Source organism: Amblyomma americanum, chromosome 4, assembly GCF_052857255.1.
Source record: "Amblyomma americanum isolate KBUSLIRL-KWMA chromosome 4, ASM5285725v1, whole genome shotgun sequence".
In the NCBI taxonomy this organism is placed as follows: domain Eukaryota; kingdom Metazoa; phylum Arthropoda; class Arachnida; order Ixodida; family Ixodidae; genus Amblyomma; species Amblyomma americanum.
In genome coordinates, this window is record NC_135500.1 from 147,870,898 (window position 1) to 147,882,970 (window position 12,073).

At 48.8% G+C, this 12,073-nt stretch overlaps 1 protein-coding gene across 1 annotated transcript in view; it reads right to left on the bottom strand.

Annotated features, from left to right (window-relative positions):
• Nucleotides 1-9,430: 9,430 nt before the first annotated feature.
• The window catches only part of LOC144130400 (dachshund homolog 1-like), a 29,567-nt gene continuing 26,924 nt past the window's right edge, over nt 9,431-12,073 (bottom strand). The window contains exons 8-11 of the mRNA XM_077664326.1: nt 11,391-11,474; nt 10,900-11,040; nt 10,159-10,224; nt 9,431-9,703 (exon numbers count right to left, since the gene is read on the bottom strand). Coding sequence (XP_077520452.1) covers nt 9,642-9,703; nt 10,159-10,224; nt 10,900-11,040; nt 11,391-11,474 — 353 coding nt within the window. The 3' untranslated portion in view covers nt 9,431-9,641. The remainder of the gene's footprint in view (nt 9,704-10,158; nt 10,225-10,899; nt 11,041-11,390; nt 11,475-12,073) is intronic.

Consider the following 12,073-nt stretch of genomic DNA (forward strand, 5'->3'; position numbering starts at 1 on the left):
GGCGGCGCGGCGGTAAAATTTTTCATCTGCAGGCCGGCCTGAAAAGGGGATCAGCTCATTAAAGGCATCGTCTGCAAGCGCAGCCGTTCCCTCTTCCTCGCCTTTGCGTCGTGGCAGCGGCGGTGACGACACCTACCGGCTCGTCCGCCAGGCACTGCCGTGCAGAGTCTATAACAAGCACCTATTGCTGCTACTGCTGCTTACTATATACCCTTCGTTCTCGACAATGTCGTCGGGCCGTCGCTGGCGCTGTTGTCATCGTCGTCTCGCGCAAAAGCAGGGTATACTACTTTCTCTTTCCCACCGTTCTCGGCACCATCCGGTACACATGCGTTCGCTGCGAGCTACTGCCACTTGAACGCCACGCACAGAAACAGGCACGTCTTCTTCCTTTTTCTATTTTGTCCCCACTTTCCCCAGCTTTCCCGTCACTCTGCTACTGCCGGTCACCGTCCCGTTCGCTAGGCGCAGGGACGCGCGCGCGAAATACAGGCATGGGGAGGAACGGAGGGACGTCCCCCCGCCCCCTCTCCTTCGTCGTCGCAAAACTAATTACGTTGTTAGTTAATTATTTCTGCTGCGTCGACGCCGCCGCGAGCCCTGTCGCAGCGTGGCAAAGAGATGGGAAGAGAGAGAGTGCGGAGAAAGGAGATTATTTTTGTTTTTGGTCGTCCACCGCTTGGCGTCATCGTTCCCTTTCGTTAGCGCGAGCCGCGGAAAACAGTTCCGGCGGCGGCGGCGACGCAGGACGAATAATAGCGGTAATCATAATAGCGCCCTTGCTTCTTCTGCGGGGCGCGGGCATGAAGCATCCTCCGTCGATGCTCGCGCGTTGTGCCATTGCTCGCGAGTGACGAAAAGAGAAACGATTTGATGCCGTTTTGTGTACTCGCGTATATCCATCTATTTGCAGCTGCTGGGTACGAGGACAACGCGGGGGCTGCGCTCGTCACCGCCGGCGAAAGAGGGAAAATAGATAAAGCGCGTTCACAAGCGGCGCGCAGGAGGCCTTGGGCGCGGGCGGCTCGGTATTTTTAATTCCCAATTATTGGGACAAAGCAAGAAGTAAGAATGGCGTTGGAGAGAGGGATGTAAGAGGCTGCTCCTGGGTGAAGTGGCTGTGGCGGAGGGGGGCAATACAGGGAGATGAATGGAGGGGGGGGGGGGGGGGCATGTAAGAAGAGAGGCTTGCCGTGATGGTGGGGGGGGGGGGGGGGGCCGCGCGCGCGTCGCACAAAAGGAAACAGAGTCTTCCGTCGTAAAGAAATCCCTTTGTTTTGCGCGCGCCACCACGACGGCGGCCGCAGCAACGCGAGGAGCATCTCGCCCGTGTATACTATATGGGAGTTCGTAAGCGCGCCGCGCAGTGTGTGTGTATCGAATCATCGACGAGGTAGAAAACAATGGGGGAAAATTAAGAGGATCTGTCCTCTCTCTGCCTCGGCCTTTTGTGTTTGTCGGTGTTCCGCCGCCGGGGCGGCTTCATTAAAATCTCCGGGTGTCACTTTCAGCTGCCGAGTGGCGAGGGTGACAATGGAGCCGTTTTCGGAAGCTGCAGCGCGCGCTCGCGTTGTCTCGGGATTCTTCTTGTTCTTATTGTTCCCCTGCCGCTGCTGGTTCTGTTGCTGCTGCTGCTGTTGCTGCCGGGTTGGTGGCGAGCCAAGGCTCGCATTGTCGCTGGCCGATCGTGTTTATCGCGAGCTCCCCGGGCGAGTCCTGTTGCTCAGAGCATCGAGCCTGCGCGCTTCCCTCCACCCTTCCCCCTCCTCCCCCTTCTCCGCCACTGTACGCGCAGCCATATATATAAGTGCGCAGCACAGGGATGAGAGTCATCTGCTGCGGGAGATGCCGTCAGGGTTGGTATTTGTGTGTTTATGCTTTTCTGTGTGTGTAAACTTCGAGAGCGAGTGGGTACGGAGTGGGGAAGGAACCTTCCCTGCTGTCGTCGCGTGAAACGCTGATTAAACGCAGTAATTAGCTGTTTGACTTTCCGGGAGTTTTGCGCTTTCTGCAGGTTCCGTATACAGTTTCCGGGCGCTGAGAAACGCCTCCCCGTCGCGTTGTGAGCTCGTCGTGGTCCTTTGAAATCTCTCTCGGTGCACCGTCTTCCCTCGACGCTCCATTTTTAACTGCCTCTGGATATGTGACACCCGGTGCGTCTATTTCTTGTTTTTTTTGGTTGGTTTTAATTATAAAGTGCGCGGAACACAGGGGATCCAGTGTAGCTGATGCTGTGAGGTCTGAAAGAAAGGAGGCAACCTGTTTAAAAATAATGTTAGATGATGTTAGCATGGGATAAAGAAAAGATGCGACATCGAAGTTTTGTGCGAGCATTGAAGCCTTGTCGCGGCATTGGTCAGCATTCTAGTAATGGTGACAGCGTGAGGATTTGCGTAGCATGGAGCAGAGTCGGAGACGGCGGCAAAAGCATGGAGATGATCGTAGTCAGTCATATTATTGCAGCGTATCTTATCCTGTAAACCTTATCCTGTAAACTTTTCTGCGCATCCGGTAAGTCAGTGGTTTAGGAAACGATATAGAGCAACAGTAAAGAACGTTATTCAGATGCCAAACTCGCGCAGCTAGGCGATAGCTTGCGCATTGTTCGGGAAGGTTCGAAGTGCACGAATAAATCCACTGACAAAATAAGGATAAGTAAGAGGAAAACGATCAACTCTCTTGAGAGTCAGTTTTTTGTTGCGTAGTACTTGTGTACGGGTTTTTATTAGAACCCATTTAAGCTCCATGAGAAAGAGGGTGAAGCCTAGAGAGATGGTGGCGAAGCCTGGAAAGAAGCAGAACGGTTGCGTGTGTAGTGAAGCGTACAAGCGAATGCAATGCGAACGACGAGATGCAAAGAGGAAGGTGACGAACGTTTAGCAGCTATAGGGATACTGTAATTGTTTTTTTGGGAAAGAAAATGGCGCACTATCTGTCTCATATATCGTTGGACACCTGAACCGCGCCGTAAGGGAAGGAATAAAGGAGGGAGTGAAAGAAGAAAGAGGTGCCGTAGTGGAGGGCTCCGGAAAAATTTCGACCACCTGGAATAATTTCGACCACCGCGGCGGCGCTATAGGGATACACGATAGGTTTCGAGCACAGGAAAGGGCGCAGTACTCTCTCTCACTTCTCGGTGGACACATCAACCGCGCCGTGAAGGAAGAGATAGAGAGGGGCCGGAAAGAACGAAGAGAGAAAGAGGTGCCGTGTTTAGTGGAGGGCTCCACAGCACTTCGCACAGCACACGAGCTCATTTTGTTTAGCCCGCATAGGAGCAGAAATTCGACGGAGTATGAAGGCGAGAGGGGGGAGGGGAATGGAAGCGTCGTCCACAGCGGAGAGGAAAGGGACACAAGCGAGAACTAGGCGGCCATCGATTTGCAAACTAGATTTGAATGCAGTGTATACTGCAAAATCCTTACGATGAACGAGCAGGCTGAAGCGGTTCTTGAACGAAATCTTTAATGCGCTGACTTGAGCCCCCAGATAACTGAACAACTCGACGGCGGATAGCAACCAGTGTGCAACCAATGTGCAACCAATACAATACAAGCAATGTGCTCGGAGGTCGTCGAAGAGCAGAATCCCCGCATCTCTCGGCAGTGCTGAATTTAAAGCGGGCAAAGAGCCTCCGAGATAAGGCGCAAAAAATTGACTACACCAATTTCGAGCTATACAGGTATAGAAGCTCTTGCGCGCAGCTACTGTCATTCGACAAAGACCTGGACGCTTCGTGCTTCACGCAGTGGTAAAGCCGCTTGCCGGCAGCCTTGGGCAACAACAGACAAACATTAAACATCTTCGCGGCAGTATCCACACACACAAAAAAGAAATCATGCGAAAGTGAAGCATGACTTGTTCATTAAGAGCGAAGGCGTAAACTCTTGATTTGCGCCAAAAAAAAGAAGAGTTAACTGTCTTAGCTTGTCTAGAAACAGTCTTAGAATTGGGACGTCTACATTAATAACCCTCGCCAAAAAATTCGCCAGAACTGTGCTGAAAATATCCGTTAAACTCAGGTGCACCAGTGCGAGCTAGGCGTACAACCGTCCGACGTATTCTTCTCTTGTAAGATATATACACGCCAGCAAAAGGCATCACCGAACATTAAAATAAGTATAAAATTGTTATGTAAGTTGCAGCTGGTTACATTGGATCGTTATTTTAAAGTCCAAAATTTGCAAATAGTATTATACGTTGTTATAAAACATTAGTTTAATATTCAAAGTAGACATGTTGCTAAGGCTGTGCTCTAAATAGTGTTTTAGTGTTAAAAAGTAAAATAGAATGTTTTATGTTGGATCGTGATTGTTAGCCTGGCGTTCAAAGTTCTAATAGAGTGTTCTAAATAATAATATAATGTTTAAATCCTACTTATAAAACATTACAAATATATCTCAAGCATTGTGCCCCATATCTTTTCCCATTGTTCTTTCAGTAATGATGTTTTTTAACTGTCAGTAGTTTGCACTTAATCTCACATTGTGCCTGCCATAGATCGCATGCACAGCCCCATTCATTATCATTGTCATAATCATCAGCCTGATTAGGCCCACTGCAGGAGGACAAAGGCCCCTCCCAAATCTCCCCAATTAATCCTGTCCTGTGCCAGCAGCGGCCACTTTATCCCCACATACTTCTTTATCTCATCCTCCTACTTAATTTTCTGCCACCCACTCTTACGCTTGCCTTCTCTTGGAATTCAGTTCGTTACCCTTATCGAACATCGGTTACCTTGCTTTCGCGTTAGATGTCCTGCCCAAGCCTATTTGCCCCTCTTGATTTCGACTAGGATGCCATTAACCTGCGTTTGTTCACTTCATCACTCTGGTCTGTTCATGTCTCCTAACGTCACACCAATCAGTTTCCTTTTCACAGCTCGCTGCTTTGTCCTCAGTTTAAGCTGAACCCTTTTCGTTAGCCTCCACGTTTCTGCCCCATAGGTGAGTACTCGTAAGATACAGCTGTTGTATACTTTTCTTCACAGCCCATTATTATGTTAAAAAAACGTTTCATATTGTCGATTCATCACTATCACACATGGGACACTCTTCAACAACGGCTACAAAAACTTATCTTCATGTTATCTGTGAGGAGGTGAGTTCTATGTTTTGTTATTTTGTGCTGCAGGATTCAAGCATCGCACTCTACGTTGGCCCTGGCAAAGCACTGATTAAGCTCTGTACCTTCGCAACTGGCGGGCGTGCACGGTCTTGCAAGGCTGCTTAGTCATTTTAAAGAAAGCTGCATTTGTACTGTTTTAATGTCTAATTAGGGTTAGGATATTCAAACGTTCGTTTCTTACGTTCCATACGCGTTTAGAAGAAAAAATAACACACTAAGAACAATATATCAACGTTTGAGCCAAATAAAAAGCAACATCATTGTAAGGTTTCGGTGCTACCTCGGTCCAGTTCCTCTCGCCCACTGTGTGGTGCTGCTGAAAGTACCCCCGGAGCTGCAGGGCCTTGCAAATTACAATAGCAATGCGACCGTGCGGACAGAACAGGAGGAGCCGTCCTACTCGCGATCGTAGACTATCTTCATACTTCACACATGCCGCTTGTTTCCTCGCTAGAAATCGTCTGCAACCTGTATACGCATTAATCATCTAGACACAATGTTTTTTGTGCATGTTGCTGCCCTTGTTTTATTTTTTTGTTTTTTGCTCCATCGTTATCTTGAAGCGACCTTCGCGATGTACTAAACAAATGTTTGGTTATATTTCCATCTTTGCCAATTTTTCTACTTGAAATTTTAACCCGCCAAAAATAAACAGGTTCGTTGAACTGCCTTGCACTCTGGATTCATCATCCGACACCACTGGCTTCATGAACTTGAGTGCAGACTTCAGGCTTCCTCGGCTAATTACCCAGACAAACCGTAACACAACTACTTATTCTAATATTACTGATTTTGTTTTAACGGCGCTTCCTGGTCTAGCGCATTCACTGACATTTCTGCCGGGCCTCGCACATTGTAAATTGAGGAGTTTAACATCATGAAGCGACATATGGGCTATGAGGGACGCCGTAGTGGAGGGCTCAGGAGTGATCAGGAGGTAATTTAGACCGCCTGGGGTTCTTTAACGTGCGCTGTCAACGCACAGCATGCTGGTATCTTTTGCGTTTCGCCTCTATCGAAACGCGACCGCCGCCGCCGAAGGGATTTAACCGGGGTCCTCCTGCTCAGTGGCTGATTTGGTAATGATAACGATGCTACTAGACCAAATCAGTGCAATAAACGCTGCAACCGCCGTGCGCAATCGCTTTTCCTCTGTTGAGAAACGTTTCTGACGGTACAGTACCTGACGTGGGCTCTACGAGTTTCCGTGCATAATTTTGCGGCATTTTAACGTTGCTCTCGGCTAAAGCTGCCTTCTCCGCGCATATCTGTAAAGGAGGATGGGGCGGCGGCAGCGGAAGGAGATCGTGGATCCCAGTACTCAGAAAGCGCAACTCCGAATGACTTCCACCGTCTCTTTCCCTGCCGTGTCGGCTTCATTTACGAAGTCAATAATTCGATTCGCAAAGCGGAGGCAGACAAAGTGAATGTGAGAGAGTGAGAGAGAGAGTTTCCCACGGGCAAGCGAGAATCCCGAGGCGTGGTGGCGAGTTCTTCGATTCACGCTAAGCCGGGCTAATTGTTGCCCCCCCCCCCGCCCCCCCCCCCCCCCCCCCCCCCTTGCCGCGTTAATCCCATCGGCGCTCGACTCAAAAGAGCCGCCGACAGACGTCAGTCTGAATCGGGATCATCGCGCCGGCGCGGCCCACGCGAACGGGAGACAGTCGCAATTACAACGACGACTCCACCCAATTGGATTTCCTGGCGTAGCGGCCGACGTTTCCCCCCCTATGCAGCCAGTCCCCACTCCGGTTTAGCGCGAAGAGAGACGACACGGAGTGAGACTGGCTCCCCCCTGCGCCTCCTCTGTCGTAGCGCGTGGGCATTATACATGCGAGCAGACGATAACCGAGTGCGCGCGCTAGCCCTCGCAGGGGGTTAGTTTATTCGAGTTGCGACAGAGGGCGCCAGCGAGCAATGCAATTAGCAACGAGTCGGCAAGAGGCTACCTGAGCGCCCCCTGGCCGCGTTCCGCGCGTGCAGCGACGAACAAACAAGTCGACGGCGGCGTTGAATACACAACCCTTTGATCTCGAGGCGCTCGAGTTTCGCATCGGTGTTTCCCCCGCGTGCTTGTTCGTTCTTTTTCTTAATTCTCGTCCGGAGTTTCCGCAGAGGAGAGCGACGCTTTCTCTTCTGGCCTTAACTGTTGTTCCGCGGTATAGCGTTGATTAAATGCGTGCTGAGGGCCACGAGCTTTGTTGGTGGAACTGCGTCTCTGTCTCTTGCGGGTCCGCCTTAGTTTTCGAGGATACTCAAACGCAGCGGTGGAGAACGGAACTGACTGCGCAGGTTGAGGGGCACGTATCACATTTTTTTTTTTGTTTTGGACTTCGCCTGCCGTCGATGTAATAAAGTGAATTCAGGCGTAAGTCAGCCTTGCCGCAATGCCTAGAGCACGCCGAGGAAGACTTTTGTCACGTAGAAACAATTTGGAAACTTTCAAGTCCCGAAAAAAGGTTTTCGACCAGCGATGTCTTGCTCTTATTTTGAGGCGGCTAGTAGGCGCTTCGCTACTGAAAATAGCTGCCGCGTTAAAGCGGCGCCCTTGAGATGTTTGATGAGAAGAGTTCTGTTGTCTGGTCTGTTCCATAGGCCGCTCTGTAACCAGGTGAAGCCTGCAGAACGGCGTGAACGCTTTGAGGAGGAAAACTTTTTGCAGGCGTAAAATATTATATCCACGCGTTTGAACAAGACTTGTGTCATTCTTACCGTCAGTTTTTGCTAGCCTTGTGGCCAAAGTTGCCCTACGCTTAACGCTTTTCAGGTGTGTTTTAATGCGAAGCTTAATTGGGGCCACATTCTAGCAAAACGTGTACTAAAGTATAATCTGTGTCTTTTAACTTAAAAAAAATGCAATAAAAAATTTAGAGTCTGTATTGACGTCGAGATTAGATATGATCACGAAATGCATTGCCAGAAAGTGCTAGCGCATTCCAGGATGACACATCGATAACGGTGGCCGAACTCAGGTATCGGCCAGGTCTCCTGGCTGCTGGTCATGACACGAAAAATTTCCGAAATGTCTCGGAAATTTCCGGCTTAAATTCCTCATTCGGTTTCGCCACGGTTTCGGGACGATGCTCGTCTGGGCTTGCTGAGAATGGAATCTAAATGTGTTTCATGCCTAAAAATTCATGTGTTGAGAAACGCTGAAGAAATGGTTCCAAGTCTTCGATTAGCGCGCTGAACCAATTATTGTCGCGTTTTATCCTTTTTTCAGTGTTTCAGGCAGTTATTTTCAACAGCGATGATACGGCGCTTATGAGTTTTGTAATACTACGAATGAAAAATTAGCTGTTTTAAATATGCCAGCACCGTCTTTACACTTCATACGCTTTCATGTCGCACTCTGTTTTATAGCACCGAATTGCACGTTTGTACCAAGAATTACGCCGTTTGTGTCCGTTCCAAATGAAATGATGAACATCTTATCGAGAGAGTTTAACTAAAAAGAGAAAATAACCTCGATTGCTTTTGCAAGACATAGTAAAATCGAACATATGCATGCTCAGAGTATTATTCGATCAAAATGAGCATATGTCTATGAGCATATAAGTTGTCGCAGCATATTTCTCTAAGTAAACATGACAACAGAAATGACGTGCGCAATATAGTCGATGAATGTTACCGTAATTTCTGCTATACTGTGCACAGGGCTATATTTTTTGCTGAAAAAAAAATAGAATGTTTGCTAGATTGTTCGCACCTGGTACATAGCGCGAAGGAGCCAGGTGAGAAAGCAGCACATAAAAATGTACTTACGGGCCCGTACAGCGCACATATCGCAAAACGTCATCATATAGTAAGCGTCGCAAATTTCATGCCAGATATGACGATACTGACGCGACAGCAGTCATGCTTTCGATCTTAACAAAATCCGGCGTCGTCGGCGGCGTTGGGAGGTGGAAAGCACGTGGATACACCTGCCGCCTGGATCACGTGATCTTGTGACGTCATCACAACCTGTCCACCATGGCAGACGCCAACCTGCCTGCCCACCGGACTATGAGCAGACTGTCCGCCGTTTCAGGTGGCAGTTAACGATTGGACGCGAGAGGTCGCTCGGGAAGAGCAGCCTGTGTCTCAAGCCCCACCGGTTGCTGTATTTGAAACAGTTCAGGTCACCGCAGGAAAGATGCTAAACAGCCTTAGTAGCTGTCGCGAAGCATGGGTCTTTCCGTGTTAAATCCGTAGAAAAGAATGAGCGAGGTTGCTCTGTAATTAATACCATTCGGATCAGCAGCACGAGCTACGTCGTTTTATTGACAAACTACGAGGAAACAGATGCAACGACTTGCCGTTCCTTCTGGCGCATACAGCGAGGGCCGCGTACACTCGTCAGCGTTCCCTGCTTGTGCTTTGTTCACCAACCGCTATGCGAACTCAGCCGCTTCGGCGCCAGGTGTCGTCGCTCCCGCACCCGCCCCCTAGCGGCGGGTGTCGGTGCCCGGTCAAGCGAAGGAGGCGCCGCCGCTACCCAGCGGCGAGGACCGCTCGGTGTCGCGACCGCGCTACCTCCCGGGGCTGCTACTGCACCGGGGCGGTTCCGGGGCGTACACCGACATGGCGCAATCTGCCACCGGAAACGGGGAGGGAGCGCAGGAAGTGAAGAGAGGGAGAGAGATGCTTGGTTTGGTGAGAAGGAGACATTTAGTAAAAACAACGCTGGGATGGCGAGGCAACACTCGTTCATGATATTGGACATGCAGGGTGGACAAACGGAACATTATTGCTATTGTCTAGCCATCAGCGTTTCCTGACAAGCGCTGACTATTGACTTTCTCTTTAATTTTTTTTATACGATAATGGGCACGCGCGGGAAAGAGGCGGGGAAAGAAGAACTGCATTTTCGCTTAGCATACATTGCACAATAAAAGATCGAAAATATAGTCCGCAAACGGAGACAAAGACTGAATATTCTTGACAGAAAAGTGGTATTTAGGAAAACGTATCCAGCGCAGCACGCTTTCTGTCATCGAATCTGAATCTTCCTTACGAAAACAGTGACTTTGTAAACTGTCTCCTTACCGTGCATCTTTTGCTCAGCGTCCAGTCTGAATTCCGGGTCCGAACTTTCTTTTGATTCCATGGACTCTGAAAGAGAGCATAATAGGACAAAAACAGTTTTAACTTTTTTTTTCCGGATAGGAACAGAAGGAATACGCTAGGGATCTATAACACATCTGACTTGGTTTAAGGCACAACGTCTTCATCCGTGTAATACGTAAAAAAAGATGATAATAACATGCATGGTTTCTCACATGCTTAAATAAGCAGAGTGAAACCTAACACAGAAAATCTTGATGTATCTGGCCCGAAAAAGTGTCGCGGCTTTCGCAACGTGCACTTACTGCTGCATATATCGGAAGTCCATGAGATCGCTCGCTTTTGCAATGAATTCAGCCTGATTACTTCGTGCAGTACGTTTTAAGTGTTTCACACAGTTCAAGGTTTTTGAGCTGTCTAAGGAAATTCAAGGGTGCTTAAATTGGCTAGCTATCTCATGTTTTGATGCCGTCTGCCTCGGTAGTGCACGCCTGAATAAATTGGTATTGTTTTGGCAAACAGCCTTTAAGATAGCTTCTAAATTTCCCTTAGTCGGCGTGAATTGGCAGGGCTCACTTTTAGCGCAGCATACGCAGACGCAATCGGATTTTGGTGAGCCTGCTGACACAAAAGAAACGTAGAGAGAAAGTATTAAAGAAAACTTCGCGGGAGGCTTCAATCGTAACAGTAAACGTCAGAGAAGACGTCAGAGAAGGAACTGACCTCCCACGAAGCGGACGGAGTCGGTCGACGCCTCCCGCAGGCTCTCCTCCGCTTTGAGCCGCCGCTTAATCTCGTTCTGCAGCTGCTCCTGCACTTTGCGCCTAGAACGGCGCTCCCTCCGAAGCCGCCTCTGGTACAGAACTGCGTGTGGTAGTTTGGGGGGGGGGGGGGGGGTGCATTATAACGTAACTCATTCAGTAGGGCAACTTCTTAAAATGTTACCCATGTGCGCTTGAAGAAGTTCCCTCGCTCACGTTCTTCGAAACACCCTGTGTGAGTACAGGCTTAATTTTCGGTGTCCTCACACAGTTTAAAAGGGAACTAAAGTACCATACTGCAGTTCAGTGAGATTAACCACCAGTTGAATGTTGTTTACTTAAAATCTGACTTTCCTCCCTAAATACCCATGTCTCGCATGCGTAATATTAAAATGTCTCCAGGTGAATCTCTGTTGTGGCAGTAAGTAATGAACAGGAAAGTTCTGTCCTCACCTCTAAATTTCTGCTCCTCGGCGAGTTGTTTCTCCACCTTCTCGCGTAGTTCTCGCTCTCGCAGAATTTCCATTCCCAGCTCGGCTGTCCGGATAACAGAACAAAAAAAAGGATAAAGTTGTATAAAGAGTACCCGTGTTTTGCACACGAACAGGCTTTGAGCGCATCATATTGAACGAACGTGTCTGCAAAATGGAAGTGTGCGCATGTCTTGTCACTAATTTTTTTTTTCTTCTTCAGTATCCCCTTTTGTCAGCACCGTAGTGCTGTGCCAGACGCTTGCCACCTGTGGACAAAACAGGCGGTTCCTACACAGATGCACTTAGGGCATGCTTATCTTTTCCTTAATTTTTAACGCCCTTAATTTGTATTTCTATTGTTTTTGTTTTTGCATAGCTCACCTCCACAATAAGGTCAACATTATTGCCCCAGTTAATTCTTCTGCTGTTGTAAGGAAAAAGGCGGCTTCAACTTCCCTTTGTTAAAGGCTCCTGTAAATGGCACTCTGTTGCATTAAGAGCGTTACCGTGGTGAAGCACGCTTTACAAGCAAGTCTTGGTCGGCGCGTTTGTCGGGCCGGGGATTGAGTGAGTAAATTGTCAGCGGTAAGGGTGGAAAATAAAAGTCTTGGAAGCCCTGCGGAAGAACTGTGTTAACATCACTATATTAGACAGCGATCAATA